The 19790-nt window shown below is 36.1% G+C and overlaps 1 protein-coding gene across 5 annotated transcripts; it reads left to right on the top strand.

Moving 5' to 3' along the window:
* The first annotated feature begins 646 nt into the window (after nt 1-646).
* Nucleotides 647-19024, top strand: FAM204A (family with sequence similarity 204 member A). Of its 5 annotated transcripts, none has more exons than XM_074831385.1 (8): nt 647-717; nt 1341-1686; nt 2674-2764; nt 3354-3387; nt 3867-3966; nt 5709-5798; nt 16724-16830; nt 17189-19024. In XM_074831385.1, exons 2-8 carry the CDS (start codon nt 1435-1437, stop codon nt 17238-17240), a joined length of 726 nt encoding a protein of 241 aa, XP_074687486.1. In that variant the 5' UTR covers nt 647-717; nt 1341-1434; the 3' UTR covers nt 17241-19024. The 5 variants fall into 5 exon arrangements, with proteins under 5 accessions (XP_074687486.1, XP_074687481.1, XP_074687483.1 ...); XM_074831380.1 differs by having other exon boundaries at nt 3864-3966; XM_074831382.1 differs by having other exon boundaries at nt 683-717; nt 1399-1686; nt 3864-3966.
* Nucleotides 19025-19790: the final 766 nt, after the last annotated feature.

The following is a 19790-nucleotide window of genomic DNA, read 5'->3' as shown; positions in this document are numbered from 1 at the left end:
AAGCACCTAGAACTGTGCTATTTGGCTCACAATTCCTGATGAGTTTCTGAGAGCTTTTGCACATTCTTGGAGCAGTTTAAGGGAAATCAATCCACAACAAACAACCTTGCAAGATCTGGGACTAGTGTTCTTGAGGTTTTCTCTTTACCACATTAATCCAAGACACCAGTGGGAACTTTAAAAGGATTTTTCCATCCTTGAAGAGTACGGCTGCTGACCCTAGCCATTCTGTCCCTGCATAAACACTTAGGCATTGTATAAATTACAAGGTTTACTTTTGGAATAGACGCCGTACTTCTTTATGGCAACTAGGATTGCTGTAAAACAGAGCACTGCTGTTAGTTCTGACAAAACCGCCTCACTTGCACATGTTGGGCTGTCAGACCCTTCTGGAGCCCTCCTGAGTGCGAGGAACTGGCTCCGTTTCCCCAGAGCGACCTCGCTGAGAGGAGGGGCTATGCGCCCACAGTCCCCAGGGGAGAAGCGCCTGCCCGGGAAGGCAGCACCCGTTCCCCCGGGGTAGGCGTCGGGGTCGGAGCAGGGGCAGACGCCGCTCCCCGGCCCTTCGGCCCCCAGGCCGCTCCCCGCCTCGTCCTGCCTAGTTGTCATGGAGACCAGGGAGGCCGGGCCCAAGGCAGCAAGGCGCCCGTTGATTGGCTGCGGGGCAGAGCCCAATCGGCAGGCGGGGTGTTCCGCCGGTGCCAAGATGGTGGCCAGGTAAACACGGTTGGGGGGGGAGGAATCGCGGTGCTGGGGGTTGTGTGGGCTGCTCGGCAGTGCCGTCGGGCTCGCGGGGGTGGCGGGACGGGGGGCGCTGTCTGCGATCCCCCACCCTGGCTTGGAGCGGCGTTTCGCTCTGTCCGGAGCGGGCTGCCCTCGCTCCCCGGCCTCCCCCTTCCCCCCGCCGCCTCTGCTCTCCGGTCTCCCCGCCGGCGCCGGAGGGGCTCGCCCGTAGCGACCTTGCCGGCCAGGCGGGAGGCGGCGAGGGGAGGCGGTTGCGGCGCCCTGGGAAGCGCTGGCCGGGGAGGGTTGGCTGGAGGACGTGCTCCCCCGCTGCCCGGGGAGAGAGGCTGGAGGCGTTTGGTGCAGCATCGCCCTTAAACTGAACGCAGCTGTAAACAACTGCGAAGTGACAAAACTTTAAAGAACGAGGAAGAAAAAAAAAAAAAAGCTAATAGCTTCAACCTGTGTACTGAAATCCTCTATTTCTCTCTGAAATTGTGAGTATTAGAAGCTTTATAATGTGCTTGTCTAAAACATCTAATGGTAGTTACTTCTCTCAAGAGAAATTAAAACATTCTGACGATGTGTTTTGCTATTTCTGCTTCTCTCTTCTGCAGCTTAGTTATGTTTTTATCCCAGAATGGCTAAACTCACGTAACTGTGGTGTCTTCTCAGTGGCTTGAAGTGGCTTGGGCTTGTTTAAACTGGAAGATGTGGAGTGGACTGTTACCTCCGGGACTGAATGAAAGTGATGTTGACTTAAGTTCTGATGATGGAGATGAATCGCATGGTTCCTTTTCAAAGGAAGATGCAAAAGAAGATATTGGAAGAGTTCAGCTTTCTGAATTCCAAGAGAATGGACCTGAAAGTAATGTCAGCAGTGAACCCATTGTGATACCAGTGACAGATGGAGAAAACGAATCTCAAACGTGCCCTTCTGGGATTTCTTTAACTATGTGGAATGTGAGTATTGTTAACAGGTCTCCAAATGTCCAGAGCAGGAGTGCAACATACTCAAAGTCAAATGGCTAATTTTTAAATTAAAATAACTCAGTGTTGAATATTAAATATGCAAATGTGAAATGAAATAAAATATGATCGAATTGCAGTCATTGCAATATACCTTAGATTGTTTCAAGTAGGGTGAACAGGAATTTAGATAGGAAGTGAGTGTAACTGTTTTACCCCTAGTGCAGTGGTGACTGAAAGCACAGCAGGGAAATGTTTGGGTAACTATACAGTTGCTTAAAGACTTGCATTTTTGGTAGTGTGTGGGCTCTGAGCTTCTTTGTAACTGCTTTCTGCATTGATAAGGATTTACTGCGAAGTGTATCAGCCACTGTACTGGTGATGCCTGTGTGACGTAGAGGTGTACTCTTCTGCTTTCTGTAGGGGTTAGTTGTAGGCACTCCAGACTTGTAGTTGCTTATAACCTCTTGACTTTCCTGTTGCATGTAAGGACTGGAAAAAAAAAAATAAAGCAATCTGTTTTAGGCTTTTGAGCCAAAATAAGAATTGTCAAAAACTAGTTATTCTCCTCCATCCTCAATCCGTGTTGGTAGCTTGCTGTGCAAGGACTATGCTGTCGGTAATACCTGTAATTAAAAACTACCAGCTAGACAATACGTTGAATAGCTCAGGAGTGCACAACCAATGTTAAGTGTATTCAGTGTCGTGTCCCATGAGAAAACTGTTGGGTTTGAATAGTCCTGGGATTTAGGGGGGGCAGAAAGTCAGAGAGAGGTGATGAAAGATTAGAGCTCGTTCCAGTTTGACACCATCAAGAGTTGGATGTTCTCAATGCATAAATTTTAATGTAATAGATATTAACAAGGTACTGTGGATAATAAAGATATCGGGATGATGTTACTCAGCATGTTATGTACATTTTTTAAAAAAATAGGAAAAAAAATTTTTAAAATACTGATTTGCCTTTTCTTAATCTTGTAGAAATTTGTGGAGCTTCAGAAGAAAAACCGTGAAATGAAGACCCAAGCATATCAGGAAAATAAAAGCCGAAAAAGAAAGCGCCACAGGAAAGGTGTTTTATATAATTATAGAATTTACTTTCTCAAAATGGAAGTACTATCAAATACATTGAAAATGGGAATTGCTGGTTGGTAGGGTTTTTTGTTGGTTTTGTTTAGTTGGTTTTGTTTTGTTGTTTTTTTACCAAGAATTGGGTGCCTGGGTATATGTGTTCTAGCTATTGTCTAGGATTTTTTTTTTTTAACTTGTATTCCACTTGTGTGGAAAAGTGTTGTTTTCCACTTGTAGGACTAGGTTGTAAATTGCTACTTAAAAGTTCAAGTAGTACATTTGTCCTCTTTTTAGAAAAGAGGTAGAATTTATTCAGTTAGTACTAGTTTATAATGGCGAAGTGTATTTCAGTAATTCTGTAAAACATACTTTTGTGTACTCTGCTGAGAACTCCTTCACAGATACTGTAGGAAGTTCTTCGTATGAAAAGTCTTACAGCTAAGTGGTTTAAATCCACATGATCATTGGGTAAAAATCCTAGCGTGTCAGTCTTTTACAGGAAACATGACCAATTAGAGTTCTGTTAACTTCATTGGGTGCTGTAGGGTATTACTGTGTAATGTTGGATTTTATTTTCTTTTTTCCTCTAGAAAAACAGAAAAAGAACGATGAAGTAACTAAGAGGTATAACCAGGTCAATGTGATTATTTGATGTCTGTTTTTAATATCAGGCAAAACTTGTAAAAAAAATTTGACCACATGCATGGCCAAAGCCTAGCTTTGAACATCATGTAAAATGTCTGCTGAAGTTGTTCAGTGTCTCTGTCGTGCAGGCTGAATTTGATTCCAGTGATTGATGGAGTTTATTGCTTGATTTTAAAAAGAACACAAATGTATTATTTGGCATAACTTAAAATGGACTTAATGTTACTCTTAAATGATATTTTGCATGGAGTTGCATACAAACTTGCTTTCAAGATTGTGGCATTACAGTTTTAGAGGGGAAGGAATAGCTAATTTCACTTCCATTAAAACCTGTGAATGGGTGAAAAGAGCATGTCTACCAAACGGAAAAATTTATTTTACCATTGAAAAGAATATTACAAGTTGTGGAAAGGGAACTGGTTATATTAATGACTCTTTGTTGTGGTTTTTTTTAGTAGTCAACAGTTGGCAAATGAAGAGAAATGGAAAGAACTTACACAATACTTTGGAATCAATGATAGATTTGAATCACCTGTGGATAGCAAGGCTCCACAAAAGGTGACTGTTGATGCAAAAGCCATGTCAGCTTGTACTTGGCAGTAAAAGAACTCGGCCTTAACTGAGATAGGAATAAAACTGAGACTATTTGAAAGTGAGTAAATGATTGAGACACTGTGAGGAAGGATAATTTAGTGCACATTTTTAATTTCCTTTTAGATATCACATGAACTGTATTTGGATTGAAAGGTTGCTGTGCTTTCTTTTGAGACAGTATCCATGCTGCTTGTTTCCTGTCTAGTTTTGTTTTCTATTATCATGAGAGACAGAAGACTTCATATGTGTTGTTTTGACTTTTTTTCCTTTTGTTTTTTTAGTCATTTAGTCAATTTTAACTTTAAAATGTGTCAAATAAATCCCTTAGTGAACACTAGTGGCTATAGGCATTAGAGGGCCAAACCTGCCATACAGTTTTGCGGGGTTTATTATACATTCTGTTCATAAATATTATTGTGTAAATAGTCATATTTGGAATAACTGGTACACGATGATGGATAAGTTAAGAAACTCATTATATTGTGAGTAGCATAGCACTGTTCGTTCTGTTTTTCTAGTAAAGGCCTGTGTAAGTTCTATGATGTCAAGTGTTCAGTTAGCCTCCTTTATGATAGATTTTGTATTTTTCATTTGCCTGAAGTAAGTTTCTGCATGCAAGTCATGAGACGTTGTTGCTTCTGTCTGAGTTCTTTTGGTGAATATTTAGTTGTAGTTAAACTGATCAGGGTAGATCTGGAATGAGGCCCATAGTCTTAAAATGCAGATGCTGTCCATGTAAGTTCAGAGATTTTATCGCTAGTGGAATGTATGTCTCATTAATTTCAGAAAAGATATCTAACAGTTGGCTATCATCGCAACTTCTAATTGTGTACTCCTTTTTTTTATTTTTTCCCAATTTCCACCTGAATAATTCAAGTGCAGTATCTGCAGATTGCTGTTTCTCAAGAATTGTTTGCTTTTTTGCTTTTATCTTTTGAAAAAGTACATTATGAAACTGTCAAATGTGTTTTCATTCAATATTTAAAACCAGTGAGGCTGTAAATTCTTTTATGAGAGAGTTTTTTGTGAAATTCCGGTCAGTACCTACTGCTATGCTACCCTTCTGTATTCTTTGAGAAGTTTCAAACTGTAATTTCCAGTAAATATTTACTTTTTATTGTTACATTATTTGTAAATGTTGTTGTTAAACAAGTTATGTTGATCATAAAGGTTATTTTCAGAGGTTAAATTCTGAAGCTTTTTCATTGTTTTCTATAAGACTGCTAGAATTTTTAATTTATTAGCACAGTGGAGTGGCACCATGCCAGAACTCAGTTTTTGGGTAAAGATAAGATCTTAGAACTGTAATGATACAGTGGTAATTGCCATTCTTCATGTTACCTGACACATATATTTCACATTTTGTTTAGAAAGCTCCAGGGATGGAAGAGATAAGCCAGATCTTCAGATGAAATTTTATTGTGACAGGCATAAACTAGTCCGTGTAATTTTTTTAACCTACAGTATTATCCTGCACATAAGGTGGAACTAATGCAATGATTTGTGCTCAGGCAGCCTTTCAATGAATTCTTAATTATACTGTCCATTACAATACATAGACAAAGTGATTTGTGTTACATAAAAATTACAGGTTTATGCAGTGTCTTAAAATAATTTTGTGAAAGAAATATTTTTAGAAAGGAGATGCTCCCTTTAAAGGTGTTATTTCTTTTTGTCCTAAAGATACTTGCTTTTCTTTTTTCTAGTCTGGCCTTGAACTTAGCATAGAGAAGTCTGTGGCTGAAGGTGACATTGATAAGGCTGAGGAGCTGAGTGATAGATTAGCCATCCGTGAGGTAAGTGGACTATTAACAAAAGCTCTTAGGAAACATTTAGTTTTGTACATCTGTACAAAAGGTGTGATAACTAAAATAACATTGAAGATAGTTTGGGGCATCTTTCCTGTTTCCTAAGCAGATTTCTGTCAGTGATTGAAGGATTTTGTTGCTGATCTAATAATGCTCGGACAGCTGAAGCTATGAATAAGAATTGAAAATACAGCTATGAACGATCCCAAATAACCTCGTTTTAAAGCCTTCCTGCTGACTCCATAAGTCAGATGAGTCATTAACTAGTCATCTGTGTTGAGCTTTTGATTTTCTTGCCATGTCTCAAGCCAAGAAAACAGGAGTAGGATGTTCCCTTCCTGTGAGTTCCTTGTGCCTCAGATTTGTCTTTGAATTCCAGGCCTCCCAAGCTTTATTGGGGAAGAAGAAAGGTAGAGATTTAGCAAGTTTAGAGCATGCCCAAATAAGGACAGACATACTCAGACTTGTGTGTCAGTGCTTTTTTACTGTGTATTTGTGTGATCAGGAGTTGATAGCTGGAAGTATTCTGAAGAAGAATGGGAGTAGATGGATGTGAAACATTGCTGTAGCCTTAGAAAGATGTTTATAAAATGAATGGATATTTTTTTCTCCTTGTCATCATTTTTAGTATATAAATGCATATAAAAAAAAATGCAGCTGAGAGAAACTCCCTTTTTTTTTTTTCTTCAAGATGTCTTGTTAGTTGGTGTATATGAGTAATTCTATGAAGGCTATGTTGCTCTTTACTACAAAAAGTAGACCCTTTAAATTTGTATGTAGTGCTGAGTGAATACTTAAACTGGTGAGGAATCTACCAGATACTTCTGGTAATTGCAGTTTCATACAAGAAATAGTTAAATTGGTGTATGTATGGTAGGTGGTAGCAGCTGAAGTATGTAATTGAAATCCATGAAAGCTCTTGTGCCCACTGCTGCTTGTGCATGGGAGAAAATGCAAAGGAAGAAAACTAGGATAAAAAGATAGTCCGAATAGTTTTGAAGCCAGGTAAGAAAAAATAACTAGATAAGTACTATTTGAGGTGAGTGGAGAAGCTATAATTTTTAAGTTACCTGATTTATATAATTATAAATATTCTAAAATTATATTAGAAAATAATTACATATTTTTTGCTTTCATTCGTCTATCTTGCATACTATTCTATCTTCACAGAGTTAATGGGAATTTTCTGGTATATACTACAAAATTCAAAGGTATTAGCAAGCATTAAGAAAGACAAATTCCAAATACTTCTCATTCTCATACAAATATTTAAAATGTTTCCAAAGTACAGGGTTTCAAGCCAAGCTTTAATGTAAAATTGCAGATTTATATCTGTTTAATGGAATATAATACAATACTGTGATGGTTTTAAAAGCAGATGGCTTTTGAAATGGGAAGTACAGTTCCTGAGGTTCTCTTAAGGTTAGGTAAAACTACCCGTTCCTCAGTGCCTGTTCTTACGCAATCATTAAACTCCTCCTACATTTAGGCACTCAGGGCAGTTTCTAAGGACTAGACCCTTATCTGCCTTTTCACCAGTGATCACAAAACTTCAATCCACAAAGGTAACAGTTACTGACAGTGATAGGAATGTGTCCTAATGTCCCCTTGAAGTCTGACCAGCTTCTTACTGTGACGCTGTTCTATTCCCTTTCATGTGTACAACATGAAAAACACTTGCTGTTCTCCTTCACAAATGTCATTATCCCATCTACTCTAAAGTGGTTAGAATATCATAATCAATAAAACATACTGAGGTTCTAGTGCAAATTGTTTGACTATAAAAACAAATTAATGTAGGAAGTTTTAAGGTTTTGTAATATTTATGATAAACTGTTATCTGATTTCAGTAGCCATGGGATTGTACAACATCTAGCATATCCCAGGTGCTACAGCAATGTATTATTATTTGTGGAACATTAGCTCCAAATTGTTGACTTTCAAATATTAGCATGTTGTAATTCTGAAAACAAAATGCTTGAAACATTATTAGTATTCACAGCCTTGACTTGGTTTTGGTTAAGTGGGTTTATCTGAATAAATAGTATGTTGAAAGAAGGAAAACTCAAATGATTCTGTCTTGATCTCATGAGGAGTTCTGTCGAGGCAGAATCCATGTGAATTCACTGGGGTTCTCTACTGTTGTTAAAGATGTGCTACATAACCCACTGCGAGATTTGTTTTTATTTGATTTTAAGAAGCTGGGGTTTTTTTAATGGATCTTTTAAAATACTTTTTATTTTAAGGAAATCATCCTAACAGTGACTAATTCTGATTTAGTGAAGAACTTTATAAAAGGATTTGATTATGGAAGAGGTTGATAAAAAAATCATTGTTTTGTATACAAGTACAATTAATAAAATATTGCTTTCCTATTGTATAGTATTGATTCCATGGCTACTTTCCTTCTCTTTGCAATTTAAAGAAATGTCCCTTTAAAAACTGATTTTACATAATACTTTAAAAATTAACTCTCTTCTAAGATGTGGCTGTTTGTATCCCTCTAACTTCCAAATGCAACACAACACTGTGAGGAAGCCAGGCATGGAACTATATACTATGACTGTATTGAAGTATGCCACTTCTGAAGTCGAGAGAAATAAGTGGATGAATTATTGTTCTTTTATCTCAACTTCATCTTTTTATGTATAGTTTTCATTTTTCTTGAGCAGTGTTGCAGGGTTGGGGACAGGGAGTATATGAGAAACAGCTGCCTTCTGTTTGGGGTACAGCTCTCCTTGCAGCCATGTGAAAAATGTTCAGTGGGTAGGTGTTCTTTTTGAAATCAGGTGTATGGGGGTTTAATCGGCACCATTTTCTTTTGCAAGAAGCAGTGACTGGAACCTGCTGATAAAGCTTTTGCTTTGAGGCACAGATCCCAGAGTTCTTAAAGCTGTTTCCTGCCTTAATAAGTGAAACTAATTTTTGATGTATAACATTTATAAGCCTGTGAAACTGATAGGGCAGCTTCAGTATTTAGAAAAATGAAGCCAAAAATAAACAGATGATGAGAATAGGCAGTAAAAACATGTCCTAAAAAGCAAAGGAATGCCAAGATAATGCTGTCAATATGCTATCATTATGACACAGTGAGAAAAGGCTTTTTAAAATCAGATTCCTTTAAAATCAGTGATGATTTAGGCAATATGCATAATCTAGCAGCTATGAGTGGATCACTGCAATTTACATCCTAACAACCTAAATGCTACTGCTTCAAGGCTTTGGGTCTTTTCGTTTCCATGTGGTACTTGTTGCAGGTTCTTTGTGGAAAATGTTGCTGTACTGCTGTAAAATGAGGCTTGGAGCAGTATATTTGTTGCTTTCTCCTGTTTTGAATATGCACAAATGCTGATTTTTAAAACAGGACTTGTTAATAGCATTTAAGGTTTTAGACTGAGAGCTGGAACTTGGGATACCTTATGCGCAAGGCTCTGTACTTACTAGTGGCTGCATGTGTGGATTCATATGTAGCTTTTGAGACTAGTAAAAATGTGTTACCCCTTTTTTATTAGTAGCTGCATTTCTGTTAATAAAATGAATTGTATTTGTGATGATGATACTCGATCTAATCTATTGGCAAACCTCACTACAAAGTGTTAGCCCTTGTCTCCTGTTGTCATCCTAGTTTGTGGACTAGAAAGGTGATTTGCAGTTAGTTTGGGAGTTGTCAGGGTTGCAGGTCTCCAACTGTAGCATCCTTGCCCATCCCCACAGTGTGTTCTCTTGTGGGGTGTTCTGCTTCACTGAGTTCTAGTGAGCCTGAAATTCCTGATTGCACTGTTTTATATATGACTGAAGTTCTTCCTGAAAGAATATGCGCATGTCTGTATGATGTACAGAATAATTTAGGCCATCAGTAAGTGCTTCTTTAGCTAGACTGCTTCTAGAACCCCATCTAGCTTGAGCAGCTCAGTGCAGTTACAGTATTTAGGGTCAGTACTCCTCTGATAAGTTTGTGTTGAGCATCAGCACAATGCAGGTGGGTCATACTGCTTAATCTTAAATCACTGTATTTTTAAATACATTGTTAGACTAAATTATTTCTTTGGTACTTACAACATAGTACTACTTAGTATTAAATAACTAGCAATTCATTGCAGTATGCATGGTATAGTATGCACAGTTAAGGTTTAGTATTATAATCCAGTTGCTGTCTTTGTTATAATATTCCAGGCTTTCAGCATTGGCAGAGAGTCCTTCATGTTTTAAAGTTCTGCTTTTCAAATGCAGAATGGCATACCTAAAACTATTGTTGAACACTGTATTTAATGATGATTTGTTTAACTTGAGAGATGCCAATAGAAGTGTTAGTATTAATGTGGGAGTTACACCAAAAATTCTGAACCTTTTAGAATGAAAGTTGAAGAGAATGAGGTTTATATGAACACTTACCTGGGCTGAGATAAAATGGTTTTCTTGATGATGCTCTGGGGTAGGGTAGTTGAGATTTAGTGGTAGCAGGTACTTGGAAATGTAGCTGGGAACAGACGCTTGGAATTATGTCAACTGTTCTAATGCTTTTCAAAAACCTTTTTGGCATAATATAATTGTTTCTACTGTGTTTGGGAATCTGCCTTGACTTTTTTTTTTAATAATAAATATTGATACAGTGGAGCACTGTAACTGCATAGTTGGAGGTGTTTATCCTTTTGAGTAAGGATGGTATGTGGAGATATCTGGTAATTTCACTTTAAATCAGTTTCAATTTGGAGTGATACTTGTAAAAGTTCTTTTCCTAATTGAACCAAATAATTTTAAGATTCCCTCCCTACCCCTAATACATAAACCTGAAAATGTTTTCCAAGCTTTTTTTCACTTAGAGAAAGAATTTTTCATAGTGTTTTTGTACTGAAATCATCATGCAGTGTCTCAAGAAGCAGAATGAAGATTTCTTATGGCTCTAACATTCTGAGAGCTAATCTGGCTAAACCTCAAACTTTGCATTTGCTTGTAGTTTTTGTGTTAACTGCCTGGTAGATAGGTGCCACATTGTCTAAGAGTGCATTAGCCCGAGGACTGTAACATGATAAAATAATCTTGACCATATTAGACTTACCTGTCAAAAGGAACTTTTAAAATAGTTTGTAATTTAGTGTGCTAAATTACTGGAGTTGTTGTCAGTCTCTAAATAACGCAGTCTTTTTGACAGCACCGTTCCTAAGTGCTTAGCTTAGTGGCTTCTGGCATTTTGGTGAAAGATTTTTTTAAAAGCTGCAATTTATAGGGAAACTGTGGTATTGTAATTAAGCTTAAATGAAAGATCTACATCGTAATTGGCGAAATTAATTGGCTATTCACTGGGATATCATTCTCATATTACAGCAAGATCACTCCTGCTGTTGTCTTCAAAATTTGTTGCATCAGTTTTGACCATTTTCTTATCACATTAGTATCTGTTATCTGTAAATAACTTCTAGTCATATAATTTAGAATGGGAAGTACACGAGCAAGGTTGTATGTCATAACTGTTGAGAACCATTCTGGAAGCTGTTTTCCATTTGAAAATCTGGGTTCGATGTGATTGATCATGAGGTCACACACACATTACAGTTTCAGATGCTTGGTGCTCTTCTATTGGTAAAAATTTCTAAATTCTGTGCGGTGTCCACAATTTATCATAGTGCTTTTAGGTACCTGAAGACATTGATGCATTTTTATACAAAATGTAACCAAGCACCAATTAACTTGGAAGTCTTGCCTGTTGAAGGACCCAGGGAATAAAAAAAGAAGAGTTTCTGTTTTATCTCTGAAGGATTTTCTTTCTAACACTTAGCAGAGGTGCTTCCAAGTATCTCTCTTCATTGAGGTTGTTTTCTTTTAACCTTTGGAACATGGCAGGGTTATCACCTAGAATTACATTCTTATGCTCCCTTAATTATGTATATCTTTTCCTTAACAAACCTTAAAAAAAGATTTCAGATGTTACAAGTCTAATTAAAGAGACAGACAAAGCACAGTTTATACTGTAGATTTTTTCTGCAGTTCAATTAATCAGCATGTTTTCTCTTTTAATTAAAACCATTTTAGTAAATTAAAGCCCACAGCAAAACACATATATAATTTGTTTGTAATTAGCTCTTAATTGGTGGTAGTTGAAGCTTAGCACCCTTGGTTTCTTTCTTCATGATTGCCATTTTATTAGCAGCCAGTCATTAATTAATCTTTTTTTCTAATTAGCTTATAAAACTGTTGATGGCACATTATTGTAAATGTGATTTTAAGTTCAAAGCTTGTTAATAAGCTTTCTTACTTAGAAGAACAGAGATAAAGAAATTGCTGAAAACAGTACTACAGTTCTTTTTTTAAAACTGCCTTTCTTATAAGGGGGCTGTGTAAAGCATCTAACAGCTTATAGTTAATTTTTTAATGCTGTGTTTTCTCATGAATGGAAGAAGTTACTTGCATTTAAATGTTTAAATCTAGCAAAGAGCTTAATATTAGAACAGTTTTCTGTCCTTGCTCCATTACTGTGTCATCCAAATATAATTTGATGTTGTAATACACAGCATAAAAATACAACAAAGGTGTTACAAAGTATTTTACAGTGGAAGTTGAGCACATCATTGAGAGGGGACAATTTTCACTGCAAAATCCACTCAGTATTCTTGTTTGCTTTATATATTTTATATACGTCAGCAATGGATAACATTCCATAACATAAAAGGAGAAAATCATTGCTAAAGGCAAGCCTGAAATAACTAGATTCATATTTGATGAGAAACTGTAACACTGTATTAAAAGGCTGTTTGGCTTCTCTGGTATGATCATAGGATATTTCAGGACCTGTTTGAATATAGATGTTTTGTTAGAGCTTCTGTACGTTTAGCATTTTGTATATCATACCTAAATATTTCTGGAGCAGTTCTTGAATCTGTCTCATTACTTGTATCATTCAGCGCTTACATTGCACAGTCCTATCTTAATGAAAAGTCTTTGCTATATGATATTTCGTGTTAAATGGTTTGATTTTCAAGGAAGTTTTCTGAAAGTTACAGCAGATTCTGTTGCACCTTAATAAAAATGTTTACTCTTCTGCCTGAACTTTACATACTATTTCAACTTCAGCCATTTCTTTGCTTGTTTTAAAAGTGTTTTATGATGCTGTGCAAGAAACACTAGAAAGGGATAGCTGACAAGGAAAAAATTAAAAATTGGATAAAAAGTAAATGAATAATGTCATATTACTAAAAAGATGAGAGGCTAATTTGTGCCGACTTTTTGCTAATTTTGTTCAAGCCTCAAAATGAGGAGCTGTCACCCGTTCTGTGTAGCACTGATGACAGTGCCAATGATCCATGAAATAAGCTGCCGCTGGCTTTGTTCTGATAAGAATGAACAAATCTGCACAATGTACGGCTCCCAGAATCTCATTTTCATACTTGCATGCAGGCTAAAAGAAATAAGCTGTTTGCAGGCTTGATTAATCAGACATTTGAGGGTTTTTTGTCTCTTTGATCTCTTTCGTCTCCTAGGTAACTTGCTTGACATTAATGTTGAGCTTGAGTAAAGACAATCAGGAATTGTAGACCAAACTGATATAAAAATTAAAGACCTTAACACTTTAAGTACTCCAGTAATGGTTCCGCTTTACTTCAGAAAACATCTGTTTTCATTTAATTAAAGAACAAAAGAGAATGGCATAAATATTTTTCATAGAGACCTGTTATTCTATAAAAAGTTAAAGTATGATAATTGGTATTTTTAAATAAATGCCTTGAAACTGTTCAAAAAGAAGCAAAGCTTCAGAAATTTGTTGCAAGGTAACAATTTCAGATGAGTAGAAAATTTATGAAAAATAACGGATAAGGAATTTTCATTTATGCTACATTAAATATCTACAGTAAGACACTTGGTATGATTATTGGTCAACTTCAAAATGGAAAGGTCTTTGCCCTGTAGAGACAAAGTTGTTTTTAAGTTTGTCTTAGAAATATATATATTATGTTACAAGGATGAGCCATTATATCAGCTTTACTACCCAATATGATTTACACACTTTAAACCTGTAAAATTGAAAGGAATTTAAAAAAAAAAAAATGTCGCAGTGCGTTTGCTTGAGGTTATGCAGACGCTTTTACAAATCTTCCAAGTGGCTGTAAAGATGAATGCCTCAAGGGTCTAGCCAGAGCCCTGCTTTTCCAACCAGCTAAAGCCCTTATCTTAAATCCAAGCAAAGTACCATTAATCTTTTTGAAAGACCTTTTATGGCTTTTAATATATCCCAAATTAGAACATTTTACACCCTTGGTTCCTGAAATATGGTGATAAAAAGCCTTTAGAGCTTAATTTTCCTTACTGCGTGCTCTGACCAATTTGCAGTTCTTTGTGATAATGTTTAGACACCTTAATTAAAATGCAGCAAAATATTGGATGTTCTATATGGAAAATGCTGATACTTTGACTACACAAGAAATTGTTGTATATATTTTTATTCATGCTTTCTTACTTCTTTTAAGATTGTATTTTATTGAGTTATCTGATGACCTGAAATGGTTTTTTAATGTAAAACCCATTGACCAAGCTTTTATGGATTTCTTTGGGGGTGTGGGGGGTGTGCGGGTGTGAAGATGTACGTCTGGGTGTGGGTGGGAGCAGATGATGTTTAATCCGACTAAAATGTTTATGTCTGTTTATGTGTGACACATTTGTTTTCATGTCTTGAAAATTTGACTCTGTAGCCTAGAAATGATAACATTAATGCTGCAAAATGTTTCTCCTTTTACTTCCACATACACTACAGAGGATATGATTATCCCATTTTTTCTGTACTTTTCAAAGATAGAAGAACTCATTCTGTCCTTCAAAAAATACAGATCAAAAGATTTTTCTGCAGTGCTTGTGTAGACTTCACTTGTGTATATTTGTGTATAAGTGTTCAATCAGCCACTAGAATATATTTTAAGGAGATGCTGTTATTCATCACATAGTAAGAGTTAATTTTCAAGTATGTTAGGAGGTAAAATACAGCTCAAAAATAAAGGCATGGTTCATGCTGATTGACTTCAGCCATCAGATTGCTCTGTTTTTCAGGTAATAATTAGTCATGTTTCAATTAACAAGTAAACATTTTCTGAATATTTTAGGTGAGTTTTCTTAAGCTTTCTTATACTGCAAGTTTATTAAAGTTGATAGCTGCCCTTAAATATTAAGTGACAATAAGAGTGATAATAAGAGAATTAAGTGATAATAAGAGAACGTTATGTTCTAGTCTTTGACTTGAGATTTGGCAGTTAAGATGTTGGCATTGAATTACTGATTGTATGTAATGTTATATAATGAAAAATGATGTAGCTAATAATATAAAAGTTTTGAAATGTCTGGTCACATGAATTATTTTGTGCATCAAAATGATTCCATAGTTACATATTTATGACCTTATAACACGTGCAAATAGTAGATGAAAAACTTGTTTAGCATTGCTTTGCACATTTTCCTTTTAAAATATTATGCTTACCTCTTAACTGTTTGTGTTGCCAGTCTTTAATCTCAAACAAAGGACAAACTGATGTTGTGCTTACTGCCTTACATGCATGTAGACTTTCAAAGCCTTCTGCAGAAAGGCTGTTTTCTTGATTCTTGAACTCTGAAAGGACCGTAAGGTAGTATAGCTTGTAGCGATGCTCTCTTGGTTTGCTTTGTTAACAAAACAATCAGGGTTTCAGCCTACCTACAGGGTAGGTGTTTGGCGGGAGACCTGTAGATGTGTCAGTGCATCTACCCTTGAAGATGCATTCTTGAGTGTTATCTTACCTGGACAAAAGAGCTGGAGTAAATAAGAATTGCCTGTATAGATGCTGCAGATTACTGATGTGTATTACCATTAATAATGGAACTTTAACCAAAGTGTTAAGGAATGTTCTTTCACTTGGGTCTCCCATGCCTCTCTTGTTGATGCTCCCATGACGTTTTGGGAAATTTAGAATATCCAATCAGAAACAGGTTAGCTAACTTCAGTAGGTTTTGGAGTGGATAGGAAGAAAACCTGTTTGTCCATGTCGCAGTTTGTAGCAGTTTGGGCTGAATGAATTGCTTGTTTGTATTGGAGAAAAGCGGTAACTTCTTCTGAGACCAAATTCTTCCATAATTCCTAATTTAGGTGCAGATAATGTTGAGTCATGACAGCAATCACAAAATGTAACTGCAGTGGACAAGTTATGAATGATGATTAAGGAAAACAATCTGGTCATAGTTCACAGTACTTTCTTTCATCTTTTTTGCTTTATTTTTTACCTCGATGTTCACTAAAGTGAACTTAATTCTCACCATGTGAGTAAGTTTATGAAAGTATTCACCTGCATTATGCAAGTAAAGTATTCACCTCCAGCCTATTATGACCTTATTTGAAATGCATGCATATTATCACACTAATAGTCTGAAAGCTAGTAATGTGAAGACTATGCCAGATGAACTGTAAGGACACTGCTTCATTTACTTTCTGGATAGACTGATTAAAACGTGTCTACTGGTAGTGCTGGGAAATGTGTGGTCATAGCAGTCATTCCTGTACAAAACTGGTTTTGGGCGGCTTTCATATTGGTAAGACCGGATACTATTCTGTTAGCACAGCTGAGGTCACAGAGTGGTTTTACTAATGAAGCCTGCATGTGTGTATATGTATGTCTATATATTTAAAAAACAAACAAACAAAAGGATCTAGTGGGCTATTGACCTTTGCTTTTATTCTTGAAAAACGAATGATTTGGTGAAAAGGATTGCTTGCCCCAGGATCCTACTCCTTTGTATTTCTCTCAAGAGACATGTGTGCTTGTCTGATCTAATAGTACAGCATCAGCCTAATATTTTAATATCTATTGACTTTTGAGAAACAATATCAGACCAAGTAATTTGTGAGGCTTAAACATATGAGCCATTTGCATCTATTCAGTTTTCATTTGTTCTTTTTCTTGTCTTAGCTTGGTGTGAAAATTGCCAAAGCTGCCGCTTGCCGCAACTTTGTAAAAGCCAAGCAAGAAGCAGAGGCTGCCCAAGAAGCTCGAAAGAAAAAGAAGCTTGCTTGGGGGTAAGCCATTTGAGTATGGAATTAAACATTTGTGGTTTCATTGGCACTAAGTGTATACAATACAATGTCAGTTAAATGTTTTTTTTAGTTGAAATAGGCTTGTGCTAATCTTATTTGTTTAGTTTAACCTTGTTGGGTTTTGGGTTTTTTTTGTGGGTTTTTTTAGCAGTGTATCAGACATAAGTACAGGGGCTTTTCCAGAATTAATGTATTGGTTATATGGCTGCACTTGCCTTCATGTCTTTATTACAGTATTAAAAATAAGATTTTATTTTTGTTGTTGTTAAGAATAGTATGGTTGAATACCTGAAACACATATGCTTGTGATTCCTAATGTGGCTTTTGTGCTCTATTTCAGATTTGAAGCCAAGAAAAGATGGGAAACAAAAAGCAATATGGGATACATGTGACCCATCCTGTTTTCCTCAGGAGTCATATACCTGTTCTTACCAGAAGAATCTTTGTGGACAACTTAAATCTAAACACAAAAAAATCCCGAAACAAAACCCAACATATGAAATTCCTTGTGTTTCTCATAATGCTGTTAGACTGCAGTATCTTGTTTTGGAGCTATCTTATAATATATTATAAACAATACTACCTAAACATCAGTACTATGTTAAATATAGTATTTTTCTCCAAAATCTAAAAACTTAAGATAATACATTGCAGAATGCGTTTGAGGTCTGGCAGAGAACTCTCTAAAGTTGGAATAAAATGCTTTGTCCAAATGTGTTCTGTGCTGCTCTGCAGTTATGTGTGGGTGTAAGGAGAGGGATATGTTTTCCTGCTGAGGTTATACAGACTTAATGCAGCAAGTACTACTTTTCTGATTGCTTGAATGTTTGAGGGGGCACTAAATAAACAAAAGCAAAACCACCCTACATGTTTAAAACCATTATTATTTATGCATTTATGGGCTTAGTAAATGTAGACATTATAGTAAACATAAAAATTGGCTGAAAAAGTCCGTCCTCCTTCTCCTGGGAGGATCAGGTATATATTCATCACGTCCTGGTGCCATGTTCTTCAGAATATTTAAAAGTCCCATTTTCCTTTCCTTCCTAGGAACTCACGTTTTAAAAGTCACAGTTTCTTTGAGCAGATAAAGTATAGAAATAGGTATCCTGAAAAATATCTGAAATGTGTTGTGCAGTTAGCTGCACCCAAGAAACAAATGCAGATTTTACTCCAAGTCAAATATTTTACAGATCAATTAGGATTTGAATGTTTGTTATAAGATTATGAGAAGAATTGATGATGTTTCTTCAAAATTGTTCAGTGAAAAGGACACATTCAGAACTAGTAACTTTTCTCCCCGAAGCTCTTGCATGTATGTTTATTCACCACAATGCCTGAATTTAATTGGTAATGTAAATGTCAGTTATTGTTAACCAAGATTAATATGTTTCAGGCCAAAGGTATGGTATTAGTGTAATGGTGATTTACTGTGTAAGTACTTGAGGCTAAAACAACTTGCCAACAAATAGCAATTTCAAGTTTTACGGCACCAGTTCGAAGAGTTTAGGTTTGCAGTCCAACATGGAATAGTGCATTTTTGTTCATTAGCCCTCAGGATATTTGATTCTTTTTCTCTTTTAGCAGAACGTCGTATTTCTTTCACAAAGTTGAGAGTTTGCAATATGGTAATCTGCAGTTAGCTGTAATTAGTTATGATGACAGAGTTGAATACAATTGCCAGGATTGTAAATCAGGGGCTAAACAGGTTTCTGCAGTATAACATCATAAATCTCACACTATGGTTTATGAACTACATTAGCTTTAGGTACTTTGGTGTGGAGGGAAGCAAGTGATATCTCTTAGTAAAGTAATTATAAAAGTAAATTGCATGTTTGCTTGCATAAACAAACAGATTACACTATGAACCTTTCATCAGGATTTTTCTCGGTTCCAAATGTTCCTGTCCAAAATTTAAGGGCACTCTGTCCATAATTTCTGTTGGGTTTTTTTAAGCAGCTGGCAGGTGAGTGTTAGATACAGTTGACCTTTCTGCTTGTTATATACTGAAAAGCAGAAATGGTACTGATAATTTTGTGCTGAAAACATCAGCAGTATTCCATTAAACATTTAAAAGTAGCGTATATTAAACAGATGCTGTATGTTTTTTTTGTAATAGTTGCTCTTAGCACTAACAGTGTTTATTATTCAAATAAAGATCTTGATGTAATTGTAAGGATTAGTGCTGTTTGATATGAAAATGTGCTTTAAAAGAAATCCAAACTGTCAAAAACCAGCTATTGTCTGAGAACTTGCCACATTGTATTTGTCACAGCAGTGCATACCCAGCCACCTGTAATAATTTTCACTTTAAATAACCGGTTAGTTTTATGTTAGGCCATTAATAATGTAACTATTAAGGAAGTATGCAGAATATTGGCATTGGGTTACTTGTGTGATGAATTTAAAAACGATCACATTTCAAATATTTTGATCTATCTAAAGTATTTGTTTAGAATATTACTTAATTCCCAGAATTATACCATGTTCAAAAAAACCCGATTAACAGGGAAAATAAAGAAGCGTAATACAGCTTTATAGAGAAAGATCATCAAAAAACATAATAAATAAATGAACACATAACTGTACCTTTAATAAACATCCTCCTGAATTGTGGATCTGATTCTAACATGTCTTGGATTCCTGACACTTTTCCTTAGTTTTGCTCTGTGCTGTGAATTTTGGTCAAAAAAATCTCAGAACACAGTTTTACTTGACTTTTCCTGGTTTTTAAGAGTGTTAAAACAATCCAAAAGCTTGTTTCTCTTAACTGAAACCTTTTTAATCAGCTTAAATATATAATCTCTTACACTGAACTAAATTTGAGATGTAGTAATAATTCTTGTAGCAAATGAAAAGTTTGTGCTATTTCCTCGTCTGACTGAAATTGCATATCTGGAGGAATGTACTTAAATTACTAATTTCGGTACAAATCTGTTGTG

This window comes from Strix aluco, chromosome 7 (assembly GCF_031877795.1).
Source record: "Strix aluco isolate bStrAlu1 chromosome 7, bStrAlu1.hap1, whole genome shotgun sequence".
In the NCBI taxonomy this organism is placed as follows: Eukaryota; Metazoa; Chordata; class Aves; order Strigiformes; family Strigidae; genus Strix; species Strix aluco.
Note: the sequence above shows the minus strand (reverse complement) of the source record. Positions and strands in the feature narration are given on the sequence as shown.